The 23,529-nt window shown below is 51.1% G+C and overlaps 1 protein-coding gene across 2 annotated transcripts in view; it reads right to left on the bottom strand.

Moving 5' to 3' along the window:
- Positions 1–4,517: 4,517 nt before the first annotated feature.
- Positions 4,518–23,529, bottom strand: part of KCND3 (potassium voltage-gated channel subfamily D member 3) — a gene marked incomplete at its 5' end in the record, with an annotated part of 202,014 nt that continues 183,002 nt past the window's right edge. The window contains 6 exons of one of the 2 annotated variants that reach the window (XM_080801595.1): positions 4,518–5,291; positions 5,977–6,224; positions 7,383–7,439; positions 9,023–9,112; positions 9,481–9,582; positions 15,373–15,535. In XM_080801595.1, the coding sequence (XP_080657721.1) occupies positions 5,090–5,291; positions 5,977–6,224; positions 7,383–7,439; positions 9,023–9,112; positions 9,481–9,582; positions 15,373–15,535 (862 nt within the window). In that variant the 3' untranslated portion in view covers positions 4,518–5,089. The remainder of the gene's footprint in view (positions 5,292–5,976; positions 6,225–7,382; positions 7,440–9,022; positions 9,113–9,480; positions 9,583–15,372; positions 15,536–23,529) is intronic. The other variant, XM_080801596.1, reaches the window with a different exon arrangement.

Raw genomic sequence — 23,529 nt, 5'->3', positions numbered from 1 at the left:
CGGACACATCAGGTACAGCAGTGGCACGTGACTCAGTAATACTGTAAATGATAATACGTTTTAACATACGCACTACAGTTTCAAAAGAAGACGACCGGAAACTCAAGAGTTTTGTTTTTTTTTTTTTCCCATAGAAAGTGTTCACATGTTTATCTTCCTGCAGTTTTGTACAGTATTTCTTCTTTGCCATTGAGATGTTGGTAAGCAAAGCCCATTTATTATACGAAAATAGAAAAGAACACACTTGATGTTTTTCACGATAACATTAACGAAGGAGGGGTGACCTCTAAGGAAAACATTACATTGGAATGTCTGATTATCAAAAATATACCATCCCTCCCACCTCCCAGGTTTGTAAAATAGTCTATTGGTCCAAGGAGCCCCCCAGGACTTGGGTCAGTGCCCTACACTGGTTCGGCATGATGCCATCCAGTGTAGTCAAGTAACCTGCTAAGATAAATGTCATTCCCACACTTGATGAGAAAAAAACGTAGAACATTCTGAATAGAGAACAAGACTCAATAGGAACCCCCTTAAAGCTGATAGCCACTTTCTCTTCATGATGCTGTTTGGGCTCCAAGGGTCATGGGTCATACAAATGCTTTTCCTTTGTCCAGTAAAGCTTTGCACATGATGAGATTTCATAAGGAAATCACAAAAGGAAAATAAAAATCTTCCAGGTTCCCGTGTGTCATGGTTACCACGCCAACTAGTTGAGAAGGGAAACTAATCCTGCCTTAGACAACAGCATTGGGATCTTTCTGCCTCGTCGTGACCTGATGATTGAAGTGAGGGAGCCTGGACCACTGGACTTCACGAATAACCTCAGAGTCTAGGTTTAGCTCTATTCCAACCACTTCTTAACTCTGCAAAGTTAATTAGATGAGGGAAAAAATCTAGGTACATGTTTCAATGTACACTTTTCCTGCCTCTATTCTGACAAATAAGCGACATGATCCTGAACGGCAGGAATCGTAATCTGAAAACCAGGTAAAGCCCTCAGCATGTGCACAAGGTGACTCTCATTAATCATGGATCAGCATTTACTGTCCACTTTAATTTCTGTTCAAATTCTTTGTTTCTCTTAGTCTCACTTTTCTACCTGTTGACCTTAAACTCCCATGTGACTGTAGGCTAATCTGTTCAACTGTCACTGAGGACACCTGGTCTTTCAAACAGCATTCCACACAGTTAGTCCTGAACTTGACACTTTTAAGAGAACAGGGGATGAAGGTGAAACAGTACAGTTCGCTTCTGGAGGTCCTGGTTCACGGTGGTTCTGATGGAATGCTTCCTCCCACTAATCACTACCCCGGAAGTCCAAGTATTAAAAGTAGAAGCAAACCCCAGAGCAATGCAACATGATGTAGAAGAAAAATCTTAGGACAAGATGTCTAAGCCCTGGACTGCAATCAGTTCTGCCACTAACTTGCTGTATGAACTTGGATAAGTCACTCATCTTCTTCCTGCCTCTTTTCCTTCTCTGTGAATCAAGGACTTAGTCACTTGACCTGCTACCATCAGAGGTTGCAGTAAGGATCAAAAGGACTCTAGAAAGTATGCTTTGAAATGTTTTAGCCCTCTCTTCCTGAGAAGAGGTAGCATTCGACTGAATGAAAAACGTTCACTTGTTCACTTTTTTTTTTTTTAAACTGAATTGATAGTCCATAGCTGGTTCTACCCAGGGAATGGTGGTTTCAAAAGAATGATTTGTATTAGTACATGAAATGGTTCCCAAGGGCTGTGTCCAGCTCATATTAAATTTACATAAGACTATACCTCTAGTTACAGCATGTTTTCTTTGATGAGTCTTCTCCAAAGTGTCATTCCTCTGAAAGGCAGCAACTGTAGTAGAAAAAGCATAAGACTAACAGCCAAGGGACTTGTGTTCAGGTCCCAGCTAGAACATTAATGACTGCATGACCTTGAGCAAGTGACTTGATTTCTCTGGGCCTCAGCCTTCTATATACTGTAAAATCAATTAGATATTCCTAATCCTTTCTAGTTCTGATGTGTTCTTAATCCTATGTTTTCTAAGTTTCCATTCATTTAATGTAGCCTATAATAATTATATTATTTTTAAATGCTTCCTAATGCTGAATGGCATCAAATGGGGTAAGTGGTTTTGGGAATCTTCTATTATGCTGAAGTGATTCAGGAACTAGGAAAGCTCAAGAGTCATTCCCCCGAAAGGCATTGCCTCCAGAAAACCCTGATATCCTGGTTCTTCAGTCACTGGCCAATGAGTTAGATTGATTAGCTATTCAGCACACTTAGGTCTTTTGGTTGACTTACAAAAGTCTTCTAGCAGCGTAGTCTTGCCGTATTCTGCTGTGTGGATGCGCCATTTTGCCGGGTTGACATCCCTTGGACCAGAGGTGAGCTGGGTCTCTTATCCCCAGCTAAGTCTACACTGGGGGATGGAGATGAAGCGGATAGTCTAAAGTCTTTTAGGAACTGGCATAATGTAGGACTTAGAAATGAAGTTGAAGGAACACAAAACAGTTCATTAGGGCCAAAAATTGAGAAATTATTTGAAACATGATTTTAAAAGCTTGTTCATTAATTTTGTGGGACACAATAAAACGCTCCCTTGGTGCACTATCAAACAGACTCTGGGGTTGAATATTGTCATTATTCTAATCCTGTGATGAGCTGTTTTTAAACACGGGCAATTCGTATGTGTATGTAACCACGTTCCTATTTCCCTCTTTGTCCCTTACCCCACTCAGTTTTTATGATGTAAACTTAGATACTACAATATTCCTGACTTTGTTCCATTACCATTCTTTCAAAGGAAAAATTCCGTTTCTAGTCTTTTGCCTGACCTCTATATGGAGTCCAGCCCAGTCTTTTGCCTTCCCTAATGGGATATGTGTACAAAGTGAATGGATTTAAGCACTTATTCTCCAGTATGTTTAGGATGGTGGTGGTGTGTGTGTGGGAGTGGTGGTGTGGGGGTGTGTACACATATATATTCCTCCGTAGTTGTAAAGCTTTTCTGTCTACTTAGACTGCAGGCTCAGAAGGCCAAAAGTACCTTATTTCCATAGGGTGGTTGCCCCCCATTAGGGGGAAATCCTTGAGGCCAGACCCAGGAAAGGACTCAGTTGGTGGTGAGCAAGGATAGCATGAGATAAAGGTCAAAGGCTCCCTCTCCTCTGTCCTTCTGGCCACCTTCTGCTTAGAGGCCACCTCAGAACCCACTGATCTTCCCCTTCCACAGGGTCAGTAGAGCTGGGGGTCATAGGGAAGCCCACGGAAGGTGTTTCGTAGGTTCCCGACCAGTGAAACTTGTCTAGATGGTTGGGGTAGGCAGAGAGGTCCTTGGCTTATTGTGAAATTGCAGCTCGCTAACCTGTAAAATGGATAAGGGGCTTCTGTATCTCAGAGCCCAGACTAGAGATACTGCAACTAGGGAGGGTGGGAAGGGGCTTGTCATGAACCCTGAGGCCCACCTGCCCTCCTATATGCAGTGAAAATGGTAGAATTCCAGAAATGCTTTCCCAGTCCCACCAGAGTGCCAGCCACTTGAACGGGCTCTCCAGAAGTAACATTCACTCCCTCCCTTGCATGGAGGTGATCAGGCTTTGCCCCCACTTCAGTTACCTTCTGGGACATCAGGCCCAAAGACCCTTCAGACCTCAAATGTGTTTCAGGCCAGGTATGAATCATCTAGAATCGCTTACTTGCTTTCACACTTTGACACATCCTCCATGAAGCACACGGTCTTAAATCTGCCGGAGCCTCTGGAGTTACCTCGGTCATAAGGTAAGTTGGAAGCTTGCCCCTTCTGCAAGAAACTGCTTATGGGGCCTTTTGGCAGAATTCTGAATGGGCTTTATGATGGGTCCCGAAAGAAGGCTACAAACCAAGGAGCTCCAGGGGCCCACTACAGCTGTGAGCCCTGGGTTCTTCTGTTCTGTCTTCACTGGCCCACACCGGACTCGACTGTGTGTCCTAGGTCCTGGCTAGTTCCTGTGTCAAGATCCCAGTGTGAAAAATCTGGTCATTCCCTTTTCCCCACCCAGAAATGGAAACTGCAAACACCACTGGTTCTAATTGCAAGGGAAGCAATTCGTTCTCTAAAGAAGACTTCCCTCCTCCCTAAACTCTTCTGCTTTGGCTTTATTCTTCTCTCTTCCACAGCGGCAGTCACACAGCTCTAACTCCCAGGCAGGAGTCTGCAGGTGCTTGGAAGTGGAGACGGCTTTCCTAACATGTCTCAGGATCACTGGGGTCCATGTAGAGACAGATGGCTGGACACAGAGAAGAACGGCCAGGGGGGTGAAGCAGAGAGGGACAGAGACAAAGGATGGACAGAGGGTAAGTGTTGCTGTGTGGTCAGTTGGCAGCTCTGTGCAGGTCAGCTGGGCGGGGGGTGGGGGGGCCCAGGCTCAGTTGACCTCACCCACCTGGGGGGATGGAGAGAGAACTCAGCAGTAACTGACTTCTTAGCCTAAAAGCTTCTGCTATAAAAGAAGGAAAAAAAAAACCCTCACAAAATGCATTGTTTTGGTTCAAAGGTATTGGGTCCATGGAGAAAAATATTTCACAAAAATCCGTTGATGTTTTGTTTTCCACCTTTTCCCATGAATAAATATTATCCATTAAGAGCCTTGAAAAAGGTGCTTAAATACACAGTGTTATATTTTCTTCCTGTTTTGCATGACAACTTGGCCTCCGTGCTGCTCTTGGTCTTGTGTTTTCCTCACCCGGGTCTCCAGAAACAAGAGTTACTGGGTCTGAGGCTCCCCCCTCCAGGCCCTGTCCTGGCAAGCAGCCTCTCCAACACCCCCCGCCATCCCATCCCCTACCCCCCCTCCCTTCCTCCGGCCCCAGCGAGTTGCAGTAGTACAGGGCCAGGGCCAGGGCCACGACCACATCCACGCCCACGCCAGCAGCGGTGAACCTCAGGTGCCCCTTTGCTGCCTCCTTTCCCTTCCAGGCACAAGTTTCAGTGCTAGGGATGCAACAGGGCAGGCAGAAAGAGTGGGGGATGGGGGGAGGGAGTGGTCCCAGTGGCCACCCACCCACATGCCAGCCCCCTTCGCTCCCACTCCCCGCACTGGCCCTCTGTCCAGTGGTTTTACAAGGCGGAGACCTTGACGACATTGCTGGCTATGGAAGGAATGTTCGTGTTGGGGCCCGGGCTGGCAGGGGGTGGCCGACTTTCTCCCTCTGGGGTTAGCGCTGGCGGGGTGGGGATGCTGATGATGGCTGTGGTGATCTGGGATGTTTTGCAGTTTGGTCTCAGTCCGTCGTCTGCTTTCAAATTAAGGCTGGAACGACTGGGATAAAAGAAGAGTGAGTTGGTGACTGTGTTTCTTGCTAGTGTTCCCAGCATCCTCAACCCTCGCACGTCTAGCTCCCGGTAACTAGGAGGAAGCTCTGCCGTCCCTCTGTCTCTGGTTTTAGTAATCAGCCTGTCGCTATCCATTCTAATTATTATTTCTGACAATTGCAAAGTCACGTATACCGGGCTTTGGAATTCAGAGTACATGTTTCTCTCCCTGCCATAGACCTGTTCCCCATCCTTTGCGGCATTTGACTTTTGTTTTCCCTGAGTTCTTTGCAGCTCACTGGAGGTAGTGGGGAGTGGCCTAAGAGTTCTCTGCCTCCCTCTGGCAGAGAACGGAGGGACAAGGTCAGTCTCTGGTTCAAAGTGAGCCTGGGATAAGCCACGTCTAACACCATTGTGAAAACTGGTTCCCTGGGAACACGATCCATTCTTTGCACTGGGGAAGTTTCTTTCTTTGTTTTTGTTTGTTTCCCCAGTTATTGTTTCTGATATCTAACCCACCTGCTAGAGTACCCTCCCAAGCAAAGGAAGGGCCTTTGGGTTAACTTGCAAGGATAAGGAAGGGGGAGGGGGCTCGTGCATTACCTAAGGGGAGGGAGGGCTGGAGGAGCCTGCTCCCTTCTGGGACTGGCAGGACAGAGCGTTGGGGAGTGATGGGGCTGGAGGCCACGCACCTGGTAGTGAGGGAGGGCTGCTCACTGCCCTGGATGTGGATCGTGCTGAGCTCTTGCATGCTGCGCAGGCGAGTGGCCGGCAGGTTGGAGTTGGGCAGGTGCGTGGTCTTCTTACTACGACGGGAGCAGCAGGTGGTCGTGAGGCCCGGGTGACTGGACAGTGAGGGGCTTCTCGTGGACGGGTAGTTCTGCATCGAGCTCTCCATGCAGTTCTGCTCAAACATCTGCTCATCTATGAACTCGTGGTTCTGTGGGAAGCAGAAGGAGAAGAAGTAGGAAAAGGACATGGGAAGGAGGGGGACGAGTCCCCGTGTGGCTGCCTGCCTCTGTCTGGGCCTTGAGAGGAGGGCTCCCAGCTGCCTGGAGCACGGATAAGCATTTGGGAGGGGTGATGTCCCACAGGCATCAAAGGCAGAAAGAAAAAGATTGCTATGGGCAGCGGTGGCCATCAGGTAGAAGGGTGGGGACGGCAGCCGTTAAATCATGATGGGATGTACATTCCATCTGCAGCTTTGAGCTGATAGGACACAGAGGACCTGGAGGGATTTAGTGGCATCCTCAGAGCTAGAAGCAGACTTGACTTACTTTGCCGGGTTTGCACAGATCTCCTGGAGGCAGCCGGTAAGGAGTTGCTGACCTTGGGGAGTGGGTATGCTAGGCTATCTTGAATGCTGGGTTGGATTTAATGGGTAAGATCCTTATGATTCCTGGGTACGTGTGTGCTATGAACTTTTAAAGGCACTGGATTATTCATGCAATTGGGGGGAGATTTGCTCTTGAAGGCCAATGGGGTCAAACTGTCAGGGTTTTAATTTCCTTTAATTATTGTGTTTTCCGCCCCCTACCTGGTTCTGGGATGTAGATCCTTACTATATCTGGAGGCACAGTATTCCCTAAGTCAAATGTAAGCAGGGCAAGGAATGCTAACAGCTTGCTGGTGTTGAACTCGGAAAACAACAATAACAAAAATGGCTGTTTAGTTGTTTGCTCAAGGCGACTGAAAATCTGTGGCATCAGTGGTCTGGCAGAGGCCGCCACGCTGGAGAGGAATAGTGTAAAAAGAGAGTACAGAGAGAGATCAGCCCTGGCAGCCAGGACCAGGAGTTCCTGCGGAGCTGGGGAAGGGGCCCAGGGGCACTCACAGGGGACCGCATGGCCGCTGCATTCTGCCACCCTCTCCAAGGCCTTGGGGAGGTCAAAGGAGGGAAGCAGAAAAGCAGTCGGGTAGTTCAGCACCAACACCCGGAGGCCTGAGCTGCTACTGCGGATGGCCGTAGAGGTAGGAAAAAGCCCCCAAAGAACCGACAGCACATGCAGAGAACCGGACCGGGGTGAAAAGAGGAGAATCCACAGACTCAGAAGAATCAGAGAGAAAAACATCAATTGAATTTTTTAAAAAGTGATACCTTGATGGTGGAGGTTCGTACAGATAACAGGGGATCATCCACAAGATAGGACAACCCCTACAGGACAACATGCCAACAGAAGATAAAAACACCATTGATTGTACATTCCAGCATTCCCAAGCTCCGTTCTGACATTCAGTCCCTCCGTCCCAGCATTCCGCCCGTGAACCCAACATTGCGACCTCGCTCCCGGCATTCTCGCTCCTCTGTCCCAACATTCCACCCCTTGGCTCCAACACGACCCTGTTCAAACCCCACCTTCATTCCTTCCATCCCAACATTCTGCTTCTTCTAGCCCGGCATTCCTCCCCTGAAGCCCAGCATTCCATCTCTTTCACCGCAGCCCTCCCCGGCCCCGGCCCCGCAATCTGACTTTCAGTCCCACAAATTCAGCATTCCATCCCGCCACCTCCCAAGTCTCCGTTCTGCAATGCCAACATTCCAGCCCCTCAAACCCGAACATTGTTACCCATATCCGTTCAGTTGACACATTCCACCCAACACATGCAACTTGGAAAGGGCAGTTGGGTCTTGGCCTATCCCATTGGCAAGCTCCGAGTTTTTGACAGAAGTTCTAGATACACATATACAGTTCTTGACAGTAAGACACATTCGATAGATCCTGGAAACTAGGGTTCTCAGAGTACTTTCCCATTTTGGAAGCCCTCTTTGGGCTCAACTGCCATCCACAGTGTGCCATCCACACTTGGCTCACAGTAAGAGTCATCTGACGTCTATTCCCCTGCATCTAGAGCCCAGGATATGGGACATTCAGAAGTAGAAAGCTCCTTCCCTAGGGTGCTGAGCCCTGATTGTGGGCTCTTTGGGGAGGGCGGGCCTCGAAAGGAACAGGGAAGGACTGCACTCTGTCTCTCTTGGGTTGTCCACCCATATCCTCTTCCCTTCTGTTCCTCGTGCTTCTTGCCAAGGGTCCAGGGTTGGCCCTACTGCCCTTCCTTTCAGTCTGTTTGTGGGGCACAGGCAGCATGCCACATTCCAGCTACGGCTTCCTAAACCACAGCTCTATTTTCACAATAATTCTTGGAGCATCTGAACTCCCCGGGCCCTACAGGGTGACTAGGAGACAGCAGTACTGATGGACTCCCTGGCTCCAGAACTATGGGCACAGCCTCCTTCATTCACTGTCCTTTAAGGAGTGATGTGGGGAGGAAAAGGGACCCACACACTGCATCAACCTAGTCCCAGGGACGGGACAAAAACTGAGGACCTTCTCCACTCTCCTGTAGCAATCTAGGATAAATTCAGCCGAGTTTTGAAGAGTGATGTGCATCCGGACTGAGAAACTGAGCGGCAGAGTGCTGGGAGGCTCTCAGTAACCACGATAACGGGCTGTAGGAGCCGTGTAGGGGTGTGTGGGAAGGCTCGGAGCAGTGACCTATGCTGCAGCAGGACGGAGCTGGCCCTCTACCCTGGAGACTGCGCCCCCCTCCTTGGGGTCTTCCTCCCAAGGATTGACAAGGACCTCGTCGCTACTCTTTGGATCTGAAGGCAGACTCTGACGTCTGCAGCCTGGGCCCAGGGTGAGGATGTGGGCCCAGAGTTCTCGCTCCGAGAGCTCTGGCCCTCAGAAGGGAGGATGGGGGTTGGGGACGAGGAGGGTGCGGTGGGCTGGGACTCACAGTGGTTTTCTCCAGGCAGTGCAGCAGGTGGTGGTGCTGGCTCTCAATGAGTGACGTGCTCTTGCCCACGTGTTCCTCCTCTGGGGTGCCCTAATCAGAAAAGGAGAGAAGGCTGAGGCTCACGCCAGTGGCTCCTCCCACCTTCCCCAGGGACTTCATTTCCCACAGGAGGTGGGAGGGCACCAGAGAAATCGGGATGATCCACATTTCAGGGTCAACAGAGAACATGCTAGCTCTGGGGCTGGGGGCCCCGGGTCTACAGCTGGGTGAGGGGGTAGCGGTGATAATCCAGTGGGAGAAGTCTGTAGAGGGGTGCTCCCTGGAGAAGGTCTGGAAACATGTCCTTCTTAGGGTTCACACTGGGCCTTTGGGGAAGGTGGTGCCCCTGGGAAGAGAAAAGAAGCCCTTCCCCCCTTCCCCGTCCCCAGCCCAGGCCCACAGGCCCCACAGGCGCCTACCATCAGCTCCAGCGCCTCTGTGAGGAGCCCGTTGCGCTTGCTGTGCAGGTAGGCATTGGAGCTGCCTGTCTTGGCCACACGGATCCTGGCAAGGCGGGCTTTCTGTGATCGGCAGAGGACAAAACCAGTGAGTGAGTCGGAGAGACCAGACAGCAAGCCTGGCAAAGCCAGTGACAGCAGGCCACCCGGGCATGCAGTGGCATTCCCAGGGGATGCCGGAGGAAGGGGAAGAAGCTGCTTCTTCGCAGCCACACAGATCTCTGTTTGCAGACCCCAGCGCTGGGTCTGAGGCTCTGCATACCCACTTGGGGAAGCCTGGTCCTGGTCAGAGTTCCTGGGGGTCTCACTCATCTCTCCGGCTTTGGTACAATTCCAGCAGCAGGAATACCCCTCATCAAAGCCCTCCCTTCTCCCAAAAGCTTCATGAACTTGACCTACTCGGTACTGCACTAGAGTATTTCTCATCTCTAACTGGACAGTCAGCTCTAGAAAAGAGCGTGTGTGAGAGCTCTCCCGACACTCCCTGAGGGCCCAGTGCCATTCCCAGTATCCAGCAGCTGCTGGATTAACATCAGTTAGTTAGGAGAAAAGCAAGGAGTGTGCATCTGTGCCCTTCAACACGTCTTCACTTCTTTCCTTCTTTCTGTTTTGTCCGTAGCCCTTATTACTAAGGGAGTATACGGTGTCAGCATTTACCTCGCTACTGCCTCCCAGAATGTAAATTACTTGAGGGCAGGAGTTTTTTTGTTTTGTTCAGGTGAATCCCCTTGGTCTAGTCATTTTTAAATCAATAAATGCCTTGGGGCGCCTGGGTGGCTCAGTGGGTTAAGCCTCTGCCTTCAGCTCAGGTCATGATCCCAGGGTCCTGGGATCGAGCCCCGCATCTGGCTTTCTGCTCAGCAGGGAGCCTGCTTCCCTTCCTCTCTCTGTGCCTGCCTCTCTGCCTACTTGGGATCTCTGTCTGTTAAATAAATAAATAAAATCTTAAAAAAAATCAATAAATGCCTTGAAAATCGCATGTCAGTTTTGGGGAGTGGATGCCTGCATGGAGGGGCTGATACGCATCTGAGCTTGTCACGCCTGCCTGTGGGAACGAGGGCAGGGGCATGCACGTGTGATGCAGCGGCCTGCCATGTGTTGGAAAGAGGGGTGGACGGAACACATTTTTACACACCAGTCCGGCTTTAACTAGGACAATGGGAAACCTCCCTGGCCCCAGTCTAGGAGACCCCAAGCAGATCCCCTGCAGGATGACCTCGCAGTGTCTCAAGGCAGAGGGGGCGTGGCACAAGCCCAGACCCGCTGTGCATGCTGGCTGCTCCTCTCCTTCCTAACAGGCCCGATCACTGTCACCGTGATGGCAGCCAACCACGGGGGAGGCCCAAGAGGAAAGAGCCTTCAGGAGAAGGTTCTACTGGCAGTCCAGGCTCCTGGGGTGAGGAGCCAGCTCTAGGTCCTGGCTGCTGGAAGCAGAAGAGCCCTCAGTGACTCATGGGCCCATCGTGGGGCAGAGCAGTCGCACCCCTGCCTCTGTGAAAGTCCGCTGTCACTTCGCCACAGACCCTGAGCAGGACTAGAGACCTTGGGAAATTATGGCAACTTCCCTTTCTAGTCTACCTCTCCCCAGCACCAGGAAATGTCCCTTCCGGGGGGGCCCTGCTGGGCTGCTGCATGTGCTAAAAAGAGGCCAGGTCTTAGGATTCAGGCTGTCAATAGAAGCACAAAGGACATCGGTCTCTGGTTTCCTGTGGCCTGCGTGTCCCCACAGGGACAGCTTGACTCCCTTTCCTGGCCTCTTGGGCCTGGCAGACCTGCCCGGGAATCGGAGGAAGAGGGCTTCTCTGGGCGGCGAGAGCACAGAGGGGAATCCAGCAAGGGAAGCCTGGTGAGGAAGCCCCGTCGGTCCTCTTCTCTCCGAGCCAAGAACTTTCATCTCTGCCCCAGCTCGGTGCCGGCCCTCCCCACATTGACATGTCCACATTCAAGCACGGTGCTCATTTCAGGATGAGGCAGCTTTTGCCTTGGGTGAGGACTGGATGTTGAGAGCTGCATATGGAAATCCAATTGTGTCAAGCTCATTATAGCCTTATATAATTTGATTGCACCACTTAGAGCCAGACCTTTCTCATATCTGGGGTCTGTCTTCATTACTTTCTAGAGATGAAAGATTTTCCTGTTCTCCTCTGTGGCACTTCTTTTAATCTTATCTTACCCTGGGCTCTATTAAAGCAACAGATTGTCATATCAAATGCACAACACTGTTTAATCATTTCCCACACGGGATAAAGAGGTTTGCGACGTATTTACAGAACCCTAACCCAGCACATGAAATTCGGTGAGGATTTCTCGTTTGACTTGGAGCCCCTGAGAGCCACGGTCTGGCTTATGCGTATTTTTATCTTCGGCATCTGACAGGGAGCTGTGCACGGAACAGGTGTTCAAGCCAGGCTGGTGAGGACCCAGGAAGGGGGGCGGTCCTTCCCAGTTGGACAGAAATCCATTAATAAGGCCCTGGTCATGGGCTCGTCCCTGTGTAGACTGTGTCAGCCTCTCCCTCTTCCACAGGCCAGGAGCACAATGTGAGAGGTTAAAAGAGAATGTGGCCATCATCTAGGCTATTTTGAAGACAAGAAAATGGAGGCTATGAGGAGAAGTAACGTCTCCAGGGCAAGGCAGCATGCTGGGGGGACTTCTGCGCAGGTCTCCCTACCTTTAGGCCAAATGCTCTCTCCATAAGGGGCCTCTCCCTGAATTTCAATGCCTGCTGGGCAAGTTTCTAAACCGGATGAACTAGGTCTGGGAAGGTTCAGTTTCAGCAAGGATGGAGATTCCAGGGTTGGATAAGAGGTCTGGAAGGAGGATGCTCCCACTCTGGCTACGGTTCCAGGTGTGGTCTGGGCCACGAGAACTGACATCTCTTGCCCCAGCAGAGGCAGAAGAAGGACAAAGGGGAGACGTGGAAAAGCCACACAAAAACACAGCCAATTGCACTCTTGGGTGTTCATTCCCTGAGAAATGGAAAGTCACGTTCACACAAAAACCTGTTCACGAATGTCCACAGCAGCTTTACTCATAACAGCCAAAAATATGGTCGTATAGCCCCATGGCATGTGATACAGCCAAGCCATGGGTTACTGCCCAGCAAGAAAAAGGAACGGACTACTGATACAGACAACCTGGATACATCTCCAGGAGAAATGGAAAACAAACAAAAACAAAGAAAGAAACCCTCCAAAGGTTATGTAATCCTCCAAAGGTTACGTACTACACGAATCCATTTATGTAGCATTTTTTGAAATGGAAACATTGAGTAAATGGAGGACACGTGAATGGTTGCCAGGGCTTAGGGATGGGACAGAGGTAGGGTGGGAGAAATCTTTATGGTGCTGGAATAGTTCCGCACCTTGACCAAGGTGATGGAGGCATGAAGCTGCCTGGTATCAAACTTCACACACACACACACACACACACACACACACACACACACGGAACACTGGGGAAGTCTGAATAAGATTCGTGGATTGTATCAACATCCATACCCTGGCGGTGATAATTTTATAACCTACATGTAAACCTGTGCTTAGCTCAGTAAAATCCAGATGTTCCCTTCTCTCTGTCTATAGCCGGACCTCCTCACTTAATCTTCAATTCACTTAGCTTCAAGAACCCAGCCTCTAAAGCAAATAATCGTGGAGTCCGTTTTGGTAACAACCCCAAGCAAACCAGTCATGAAGGGAAAGGATGACAACTTTGTAAGCCTTTCCTTTACAGTGGAGGCCGGTGAGTGGAGTTTACCTTCACGGCTGGGCTGACTAGCTCCTGAGTATGTGGTCTGGGCTGAGAACTAGCAGCTTCCCAGTCCTTCCTGTCCCAGCTCTCCACTGTCACTAAACCTCTTGTACCTGCCTTCCTCGCTTCGCGGTGACACACTCAGTACTGGAAATGGTGGTATTCTTGCATTCTTTTTTTTTTTTTTTCCTTGCCTCTCACAAGAAGTCCAAGGTGAAAGAAACCAAGCCAGCAACCTTGAGGAGAGACAGTATCCAGTCGAGGTGAAAACACTGTAAATATTTATTTTGATTTCAAAGGGAGAGGGAAGAGGGTGGGGAGGGAGGCAGAAGGGAGGGAGAGTCAGTCTTAGCAGCTGGAAGGAAGGATACACCAAGGCTGATCCCTCCTGCACCACAATCATACAAGGTGGATGAGCCTTTTAAAGACCCAGCCGGAAATGACCACTGTTCTGTTCCTTGGAAGGGCGAACCAGCAGGGGATGCGATGCTCTTGAGAGGTAGGTGAGGGTGTGGGCACGGAGGGAAAGGTAGCTGTGGGAGCAGCTGAAAGCCCAGCCTCACTGGGGATTCCTTTAACCCTCCCCCACTGGACCAAACCCCTGTGTCAGCCCAGCCACTGGGGAGCGTGGCTCTAGGACCCTTGGCCCTTTCTCGAGGACAGAATAATGAATTAAGATATTGTCTGATATTGTCTAACACCGACCAGCTGACTCGAACAGGGAACGAGATAAGACTTCTGTTTCAGAGCCAGAAGATTGGTTTAAGGAAGGCTGGCAACATTACACAGCCAGGTCAAGAAAAGTCAAAAGATAGCTCAGCATGGGCTGAGGAGGTGACCACAAGGGCACGCAAAAGGGACTGTGTTGGAGGTGGGAACTGATTGGGTTCATTATGTAATTGCATTACATATATTATGAAGAAGTATTATATATAAATTGCCAGACATTTCAGAGCTATCGTTCATGAACGTAGTGACTTCGTTTCAGACAGCATATACAGATGTGTTCTGAAATTCTGGATTCCTCTGATACGTCAAAGAGGCCCAGCTATTTGGTGTTCCCCCTGTAAATGGGAGGGCAGTAGCAGGGGTCGTGGGGGGAGGAAACCACCCGCCGCGCGCACAGGACCTGACACTCCGCAGGTGCGGGAAGTTTGTGGAATGAATGAATGGCAGAAAGAATAAAATAAGGACATGAAATCTCCGCCCCCCGTAAGTGACTCTCTCAGCAAGCCCTCCACGCCGCCCCCCCACCACCGCCCCACTACACAGAAAGGATCTGACTGCGCCCCCTGGAGGTTGAGCGGCTGCTGAAGGGGTACCTGTTTCAGGCCAGGTCAGAAGAGAAATGGAAAACAGCCCCCATGGTCCTCCCCCTTCCTGATAGGAAGCTGGCAAAAGTCCCGACCCCAGAACCTTCACTGGCAGATGCCCTAAGAATGCACCAAAGCCTTCAGGCATTCTTCCTCATTCCGCCGGCCAGTGGGGGTGCCTGCCTTCAGAAGAAGCATATACTGGACATCACCGCAGACTTCTCTCAGGACCAATGGCTCTTCTCCTGCTCATCTGGGCCTGAACCCCAAACACCCCAAAGTGACCAAAGCCCATTTTGCCATTTGTTCTGGAACTCAGCAGCTTCAGAATGCTCTCCTTTCTGAGTATTTGCTTTCCGTCTCAGCACATTTCTGTGCTCTCCGTATGTTTTGTATGGGCTAGCAGAGGGTTTTGGAGAGCACTTACGTGCCCCAGTAAGCTCCTGGCAGGCACAGGAAGGGGTCCGGGGCACTGAGTGTTGGTGGCTGAGGTCTTGAAGGGGGAACCAGGGGACAAGGAAATTGCACAGAACATCCAGGAGGGAGAGAGTCAGCTTACGGATGATGGATGGCTCACTGCACCTGGCAGCTGAACGGAGCTTGGAGCTGGAATGCAGGACAACTGGTGGGTAGGAAGGGACACAAAGCTGCCTTACCTTCCAAAGCCAGAGGGTGTCTGGGTAGGGAGCTGCCCTGGAGGTCCAGGCCTGGTGACCTGACCGTGACCACGGTATAAGGCCCAAAGCAGAGGGCCAGGCCCCTGTCTGAGGCCGCCCAGGCTGAGGCTTACCTTTTGTGCCCTGCGTTTATCGGCTCTCTGATTCTGGTGGTAAATCCGGCTGAAGTTGGAAACAATCACAGGGACCGGCAGGGCAATGACCAGGACGCCACTCAGGGAACAGATGGAGCCAAAAATTTTCCCTGCAATTGTTTTGGGCACCATATCTCCATATCTGAGAGAGAGAGAGAGAAACAAGTGTGAGGAAGAGGGGGTCCCTTGGGAGACAAGCCTGGTTTCCCTGCCCATCACCCGCCCATCCCTTCATTCAACCGTTGTTTGAAGTACCTACTGGGTGCCTACTGTGACCTGGGAGGGAACAAAACAGATGAGATCCCTGCGTTCCCAGGGGCAACCACCCACAAGGAGAAGACCATGAGAAAATAAGGGAACACATAAAAACACCGGCTTGTCGTTACTTCTGTGAAGAGGAGAGAGACAGCTGCTGTGCCAAGCAGGGACAACACGGCCAGGAACAGCCTTTCTGAGGAGCTGACACTTCAGCCGAGATGTAAAAGTAAAGGATCCGGCCACACACCACACTTGGGGAAGAGGGTGCCCGGCAGAGGGGACAGGAAGGCAGAGGCCTTGAGGGAGGGGGAGCGTGGGCGGCCCTGGGAATGACTGCAGGCCCGCTGGTGGGGGCGCGGGGGCGGAGGGTCGCTACAAAAGGAGGTCGTGGCCACCCCAACAGAGTGTGGATTTTGTGCCAAGTGCTGCACGCCGCCAAGGATGAGTAGTAGGAAGAAAAGCCGCACAATCTCATTTATGTTCATACAAATAACAAATAATAAACCCACCCTCTACTCACGCGGAGACTTCTCACGCATAAAGCCCTTCTGCAAGCTTACCTCCCACCAGCTCCGCGGACGCCGTGGACTTTCTGTCCTCAGCCCCACTGTGCAGATGCGGGAAGTGAGGCTCACAGGCAGGGGGCTGCCCACGTTGGGGCAGAGGCTGGGATTAAAACCCGTTCCTCTTGCTTTCGTCTGTTTTCTACCAAGCACACTGTCTCAGAGGGCAGCCATGAGCTCCAGAACTCAGCGCCCCCCAGCTGCGAAGCCACTGGGGGACAGTGCCAGTTCCCCTCAGTTCCCCTCAAGAGCTCTGAGAAGCTCTCCTAAGTGCTTCACAGCCTGGTAGCTGCCCCTGGGGACCCACTGGGCCTGGCTACTGCTCAGCCCTGGGAAGGCAGGCCAGGGCCTCCCTCCTCCAATCAATAAGGGACTCTCCACAGTGGTGAAGCCTTTAGTCTCTTCTTTATTGAGATAAATTAAAGGCTTTATTAGGCAAAGAGCTGTGATGACTCTTTTGGCCAAAGCCAGAAACACCGTCTCCCCTTCCCCACCCCGTCATGTGGAGGAGGACCAGGAATTGCTGGCACCAAAATAGAAATAGCGAGGCTCAGAGTCCCTTGTCCTGAGGGGACCTAGGGGTCCTGAGGACTCAGAGAAGAAGGGGAGGGTATAGGGCGATCTTCTCAGGAGTGTGACGTCCTCCCCTCCTAAGCACCTAAGGGCTCTGTGGACGACCTGCCAGCCGTTGACACATATTTGGTGGGTGAATGAGTGACCTCATTTAAGCCTCTCGACAACCCGTGAATTAGGCTCCTCTTTTGCGAATGCTCTGCCCTCTCCTTTGGTGTCTTGGCCCCTTGTCCTGGCTTCAAGCTCTCTCTGTCAGGCCACTGACGCTAAGGCCTGAGGCCACTCTCTGTGGAAGCCCCAACATTAGACTGGCCCTCTCTACCATGCCGCTCAGGAGGTGCCTCGGAGAGTGTGGTCCAGACCCTGGCTTTTGGAGTCAGGTGACATGGGCTCAAGCCCCATCCAGCTCATCATCACACCACTGCACAACCTCAGGGGAATGTGACTTTGGGCCTCAGCCTCCTTGTCTGTCAAGGGGAGACAGGACGAGTAACCCGGACCATGATCCTTTGGTGACACGTGCAGCTCCATAAGCCATCCACACCCATTACTCAGGCCCAGGCGTCCCAGAAACCGTGGTCTCTAGGGCCGGGAAACTCTAAAAACACAGCTGCTTGTCCCACGTTCAACTAATCCCGATGAGGAAGGAAAGGGGGTTGCCCCTAGAGGCGAATGATGTTAGCTGGGATTTTCAGGGTTGTGACTGAAAGGTGGACATCGAGCTCACGGCCGTGGGTGGAAACGAAGCACGGCAGGTGTGTGTCAGCACCGTGTCAGAAAGGCTACATTTTGGGGGTGATGGAGGCTGGTGGAAAATGCTAAGGGCACACGGAAAGGTGGTTTTACCCCCTGGAAGAAAGAGTGAGGAGTAGATGGTCTGCACAGATGGTTTGCTGGTGACAGATGACAGAGCCAAAGCAGGACAGCCCAAATCCCGTGCGCTCTCTGCCTTCTCCCCGCAGAAGAACAGGCTTTATCTTGGAAAGGCTGAGGCAAATGTGGGGCGAAAAGATGCGGAGCTCAAGGGAGAAGAGGGGAGAGCGGGCGAGTGGCCAGCTGTCTTCACTGCAGGCTCCTCACAGCCCACCTGGAGCCCACCCCAGGAGACAGGAGGGAGGCACAGATGGGGTTGTAGAGCCTTGCCCATGACAGCTGAGAAATCATGGCGCAGCGCAGAAATACCCAGAGACTGGAGGTCCCAGACCACTGTGTTGATATTTTTGAAGACGGGAAAAGGAAGTCTGAGAAGCCACAGACCAACAGGCTTGGCACCCATCAATTCTGCCATCCAACTGCTGGCAGAAATTCGAGAGCAGATTATTAAGCGGACAGCTTGCGAATGCTTGGAGAATGAGCTGTATTGCTCACTAGGCACGCATCTGGCCAAATTAACCTTATTTCTTGTTTCGGGAGGGTTTGCTGGTTGGTGGATCAGGGGACGGCTGCGTCGTGATCTTCGCAAGGTGTGTTCTTGTCCCAGTTTTTCGTACCCTTGACAAGCTGGAGGAATGGGTGTGGATGGCAGCGCGGTCGGGAGGGGCTAAACAGGCACCTCCAGCCTTCTGGCACTTTCCAAAGATGACCAACAGTGGTCCAAGGCCAGCGAAGGAAATTTATGGCTTTCGTGCCAGAAGGGTCTCCTTTAGCGAAAGGCTAAATAAGTAAATGGAATAAAGGATGGATTGAGAGCTCGGTCTCCAGTGGTGTGTTCCAGAATTTCTCAACAACTTACATAAAGCCAGAGGGAGGCAGCATGGCCTAATGATTGAGAGAGGAGACTGGAGATAGGTCCCAGGTTGATCCCCGGCCCCACATTACTTACTGGTTAAGTGACCTTGGGAAAGTTATTTAAGCAGAGTCTCTACCAATATAAAATAGGTTTTATATACCTAACTTACAGGGTTATTGTAATAATTAATGAGATGATTCAGAAGAGGCACTTAATGCTGTCTCTGGATACATGCAAATTCTCTACAAATAGCCAGTGTGGTGGGCACCTATTGTTTTGTCTGCTAATGGCCTAACCATCTAGCAACTGTGCCCTCCCCACCATCATGAGGGAAACTCTGCCCAGAGGAGCTGGTTCTCAGAGGGGCTGCCGTATTCTTACAAACCTTGCCCTCTGCCCCTGCTCCCACCAGGCACGGTTAACAGGTTCAGAATGAGGCACCTGACTCACGCTGGGTCAGGGAACGTCTGTCCTGGATTCATTTGTGAAGAACTTTACTGACCTATAACTTATATACCATATAATTCATCCATTTAAATCCTACAATTCAATGTTTTAAAAAAGATTTTATTAATTTATTAGAGAGAGAGCATATGAGCAGGGGGGTGGGGAGGGGCAGAGGGAGAGGGAGAAGCAGACTCACTGCTGAGCAGGGAGCCCAATGCGGGGCTGGATCCCAAGACCCCGGGATTATAACCTCAGCCAAAGGCAGGTGTTCAACCGACTGAGTCACCCAGGCACCCACAGTTCAGTGTTTTTCAGTGTATTTCCTCAGCTGTGCTACCATCACGAAGGTCTGATTTTAGAACATTTTCATCACCTCCACTCCCCCCCAAAAACCCTACGCCCATCAGCAGTGGGGGGATCAGCCCACCTCCTCACCCCTCAGCCCCAGACCACCACTAGACTACTGTCCGTCTCTACGGACTTCCTTTTTCTGGACATTTCATGTCAATGGATCCTACAGTGTGTGGCCTTCTGTGTCTGCCTTCTCTCACATAGCGGAACATGCTAGGGCTTCAGGGTTCGTCCCCGCGGTAGCAGGGGACACTATTTCAAGCCTTCTTATTGCTGAATAATGTCCCATCGTTCGGATGTCCCGTTCTTTCTTTCACCCCCATCCGTTGAGGGCCATTTGAGTAGTTCCCGCTCTGGGACTCTGACGAATCCATTCTGCTCTGAAGACCTGCGCGCGCGTTTTTGCGCGGAGAGGTTTTCCTCGCTCTTGGAGTCCCACGACCGACTGCGTACTTCACAGCGTAGGGGACTGTGGAACTGTTTTCGAAAGCGGCTGCCGCCGCACTTCGCGTTCCCACCAGCGCTAAACCAGGGCTCCGCTCCCTCCATATGTTCACCGACACTTGTTACTATTTGTCTTTTGATTCTAGCCATCCTAGTGGGTGGGAAGTGGCATCTCACTGTGGGTTTGGATTTGCATTTCTCCTGCGGGCTACTCATCGCGGGCAACGTCCTCCCTCCCCTGGAGTGCTACCTTTGAGATGAGACCCATCTCTTCCTCTTCACAGAGGGCTGGCGCCCTAACAGAAGGGCATGGGCTGTGGGTGGGGGTGGGGGGGCGGAGGACAGGTGGACACGGAGCAAGAGGTGAGACGTGGAAAAGGGAGTCTGATGGAGCCTGAGTTCCCACCCTGACTGCGGGGGCCAGCTTTACCCTCGCCTTCCCCGTGGCTTAGCTGTTCAGTCTCTCTCCTGATTCTGCACACCAACAAATTGTTTCCGTTTTAACCTCCTTCCGTTTGGATCCCATGATAATAAGATGACGGTGATGGTGTTGATCGGGCTACTGCTGATCATTATTATCTTTAAGATTAATTTCCTCCCTCAGAGTCTAGCTGCTATATATTATCCTATTAGTTTCAGGCACACGTCATAAAGATTCGATATTTTTATACATGACGCATTGATTCCATAAGTGTGGTCGCTGCCTGACACTACACAGTTATATTGGCTATTCTCTATGCTGGATATTACATCCCTGTGACTTCTTTATTCCAAAACCAGAGGTTTGTACCTCTTCCTCCCCTTCATCTATCCCACCTATTCCATCTGTTAGGATACTTTGGTAATCAACAGTTTTTCCCTTAACTATGAGTCTGTTCCTGTGGTGTTTTGTTTGTTCGTTTGTTTTGTTTGTCTTTTTTTTTAGATTCCACATTTAAATGAAATCACACGCTGTCTGCCTTTCTCTGTCTGCTGCTGATTATTTTTAAGCGAGTTCTTCAAATTTCTAAATGACAGCGCTACTATGAATTGAGGTCTTTCGCAGTCAAAAGGATTTTAACAGGTTGTAATCACGGGTGAAACCAGCAGATTAATTTTAACAAAGGTGAATGACAACACCAGCATTTTGATTCAAGTAATCAATGACTTGTATAGCTGATGGGAAAAGCCAGCTTAAAAGCCATCCGTGTTAAAAATCACCAGGGAAATTTAACTTCAACACAGCCACCAGCGGAAGGCAGCTGCTAAAAAGCGAAGACCACCGTAGACTGGACAGATAAGAGTACAGAGCCCAGAAAGAAGGAGTCGGTGTTTGTACTTGCCCCTTGGGACAGACCACTTCCAGGGGGCTGTGCGGAGTGCGGGGCACTATATATTCTACAGGACATTAATTAGCTGGGTTAATTAATTAACTGGGTCGTGTCCAGAGAAGGGAGGTTGAGCTGGTGACTTGCCTGGAACCCCTCTCATAGGGGAAACAATCAAAGGACCAGGAACAGGGGCGCCTGGGTGGCTCAGTGGGTTAAAGCCTCTGCCTTCGGCTCAGGTCATGATCTCAGGGTCCTGGGATGGAGCCCCACGTCTGGGGAGCCTGCTTCCCTTCCTCTCTCTCTGCCTGCCTCTCTGCCTGCTTGTGATCTTGTGTCTGTCAAATGAATAAACAAAATCTTAAAAAAAAAAATTAAGGAAAAAAAAAAAAAGGACCAGGAACATTGGGCCTGAAGAAGAAGGGGTGGGGAATGGAAGGGTGGACGGGAATAATGTACGGGAGCCTGTGTGGGGACCTTTATCCGCATCCGTGTGTCTCACAGTAACCCTATCCTTAGGGACGCGGAGCCCATGTCCAGAGAGGACAGCGAAGTGTTTAAGGTCCTCAAGTAGTGAGGGGCAGAACTCGCTAGGTTAAAGCCCAGGTGGGTCTGTTCCCACTGCCCTGCTCCGTCCTTCACATCCAGCTCCTTGAGGGCCAGCGGGGGGATGGGGCAAGGATGGTCGTGGGGAAGGGCTCTGGGGAGGCAGCTGGAGCTCACCCACTTCTCTGCCTCTGGCTGCCTCGGTGGCAGAGGTCCCGTGCAGCGGTTAAGAGTGTGGACTCCGGGGGCACCTGGGTGGCTCAGTGGGTTAAAGCCTCTGCCTTCGGCTCAGGTCATGATCCCAGGGTCCTGGGATCGAGCCCCACATCGGGCTCTCTGCTCAGCAGGGAGCCTGCTTCTCCCTCTCTCTCTGCCTGCCTCTCTGCCTACTTGTGATCTCTGTCTGTCAAAAAAAAAAAAAAAAAGAGTGTGGACTCCGAGGCAAACCCTGGTTTTGCCACTTGTTAGGCGGGTGACTTGGAGCCTGTCACTTAACTTCTTCCACCACATTTCCTGGGACTGATAAAATAACAGTACCTACACTTCACAGGGCTGCTGTGAGGGGTTAGTGAGGTCCGATTTGGAACATGCTTGATTTGGGCACAGATGAAGAACCTTATTGAAGCTTATTAAACAAATCCAGGGCCCGGACGAGTGGGCCTTCTAGACTGGGGGTCCGCAAAAGCCTCCTCACCAGACTTCTCCCTTCTACTCTTGTTCCCTTTAAATTCCCAAAGAACCACATTCTTAAAATGCAAATCCATGCGTGTCCTTCCCCTGCTCAAACTTTCATTAATGTTGCTGGAACGTGTGAGTTAATGAATAGAACACACCTTGCAATGGGGTTGTAAAGACTACATGCTTGTTACGCAGTAAACACTCATTAAATAGCAGCTCATTATGACCGTAGTGCCCGTGCTGGGCAGCCATCTTGCCCCTGGGGCCTCCCAGGTCCCCCCCTGGGCAGGAGGACTGAGGTTCGGGAGCGGACAGTGGTGCTCCAAGTCCTAATGGCAACTATGGCCTATTTTCTATGTGGAATTTTGAGGAAAGAAAGGGATGAGAAAAGAAAAAAGAAAATGTCATGGCCTAGAAAAAAAAATTCAAGCCTTAGCCTTATTTCCTTTTTGTCTTCCTTTTCTCATGCAAATAAGGCCTCCCTTCCCCCTACCCCTCATCCTGGCTCTGCCAGTGGAAGAGAGGAAGGGAAGAAACAGCCCCTCCTGGAGGGGGACTCCCAGGTAAGGAGGAGCCATGGTGCTCATACCAGACTTAGGACTCACACCCAGACCTCTCCTGGGGCCACCGTGAGGGAGCTGTCTGCCCCTGGCCCAGGGGCGGGGGTGGGGCAGGCACTCAGTGTCCCTCTGTCCACCCCTCTCTCCCAGCACATTCTCGGTAATCCACAGTGATGTCTGGGCTGTGGCAAGAGCAGGGACGCTTACCCTCCTAATATGGAAGGCTAATTAATTTGTATTAGGGTTTAGGGATAATTAAACTTTTTATCTGAACTTAAGCTGCACAAACCACCCGCCTTGTACAATTAATTGCTGCCTTCCCTTCCTCCTCCAGGTGCTGAGAGATAAGTGCAAGCCAAGCTTCCTGGTCTGATTCTGCCTGCTGCCTCTCAGGCAGGGGTGAGGCTAAGCATCCGGAGGGCGGGGAGTCCCTTCTTTACTGGAGGCCACGCACTGCCCATTCAGAACCCAGCTGCTGAGAGCTCATTCAAGGAGACTCGTCCTTGATGAGTTCCCACGAGGGGGACATCTCCACCTCCGCACCACACCCAATCTTGCACCTGAACTTGGCTCCCTCCTCTGCTTCTGGACCCTTGGGATTGGGGGTGCAGGTGGGGGATGGAAGCTGCTGTGCGATGGGTGGGGTCATGGTGGGGAGACGCCTTCTCAGAGCAGGCTGG

Source organism: Martes martes (genome assembly GCF_963455335.1).
Source record: "Martes martes genome assembly, chromosome: 4".
Classification (NCBI taxonomy): Eukaryota; Metazoa; Chordata; class Mammalia; order Carnivora; family Mustelidae; genus Martes; species Martes martes.
Note: the sequence above shows the minus strand (reverse complement) of the source record. Positions and strands in the feature narration are given on the sequence as shown.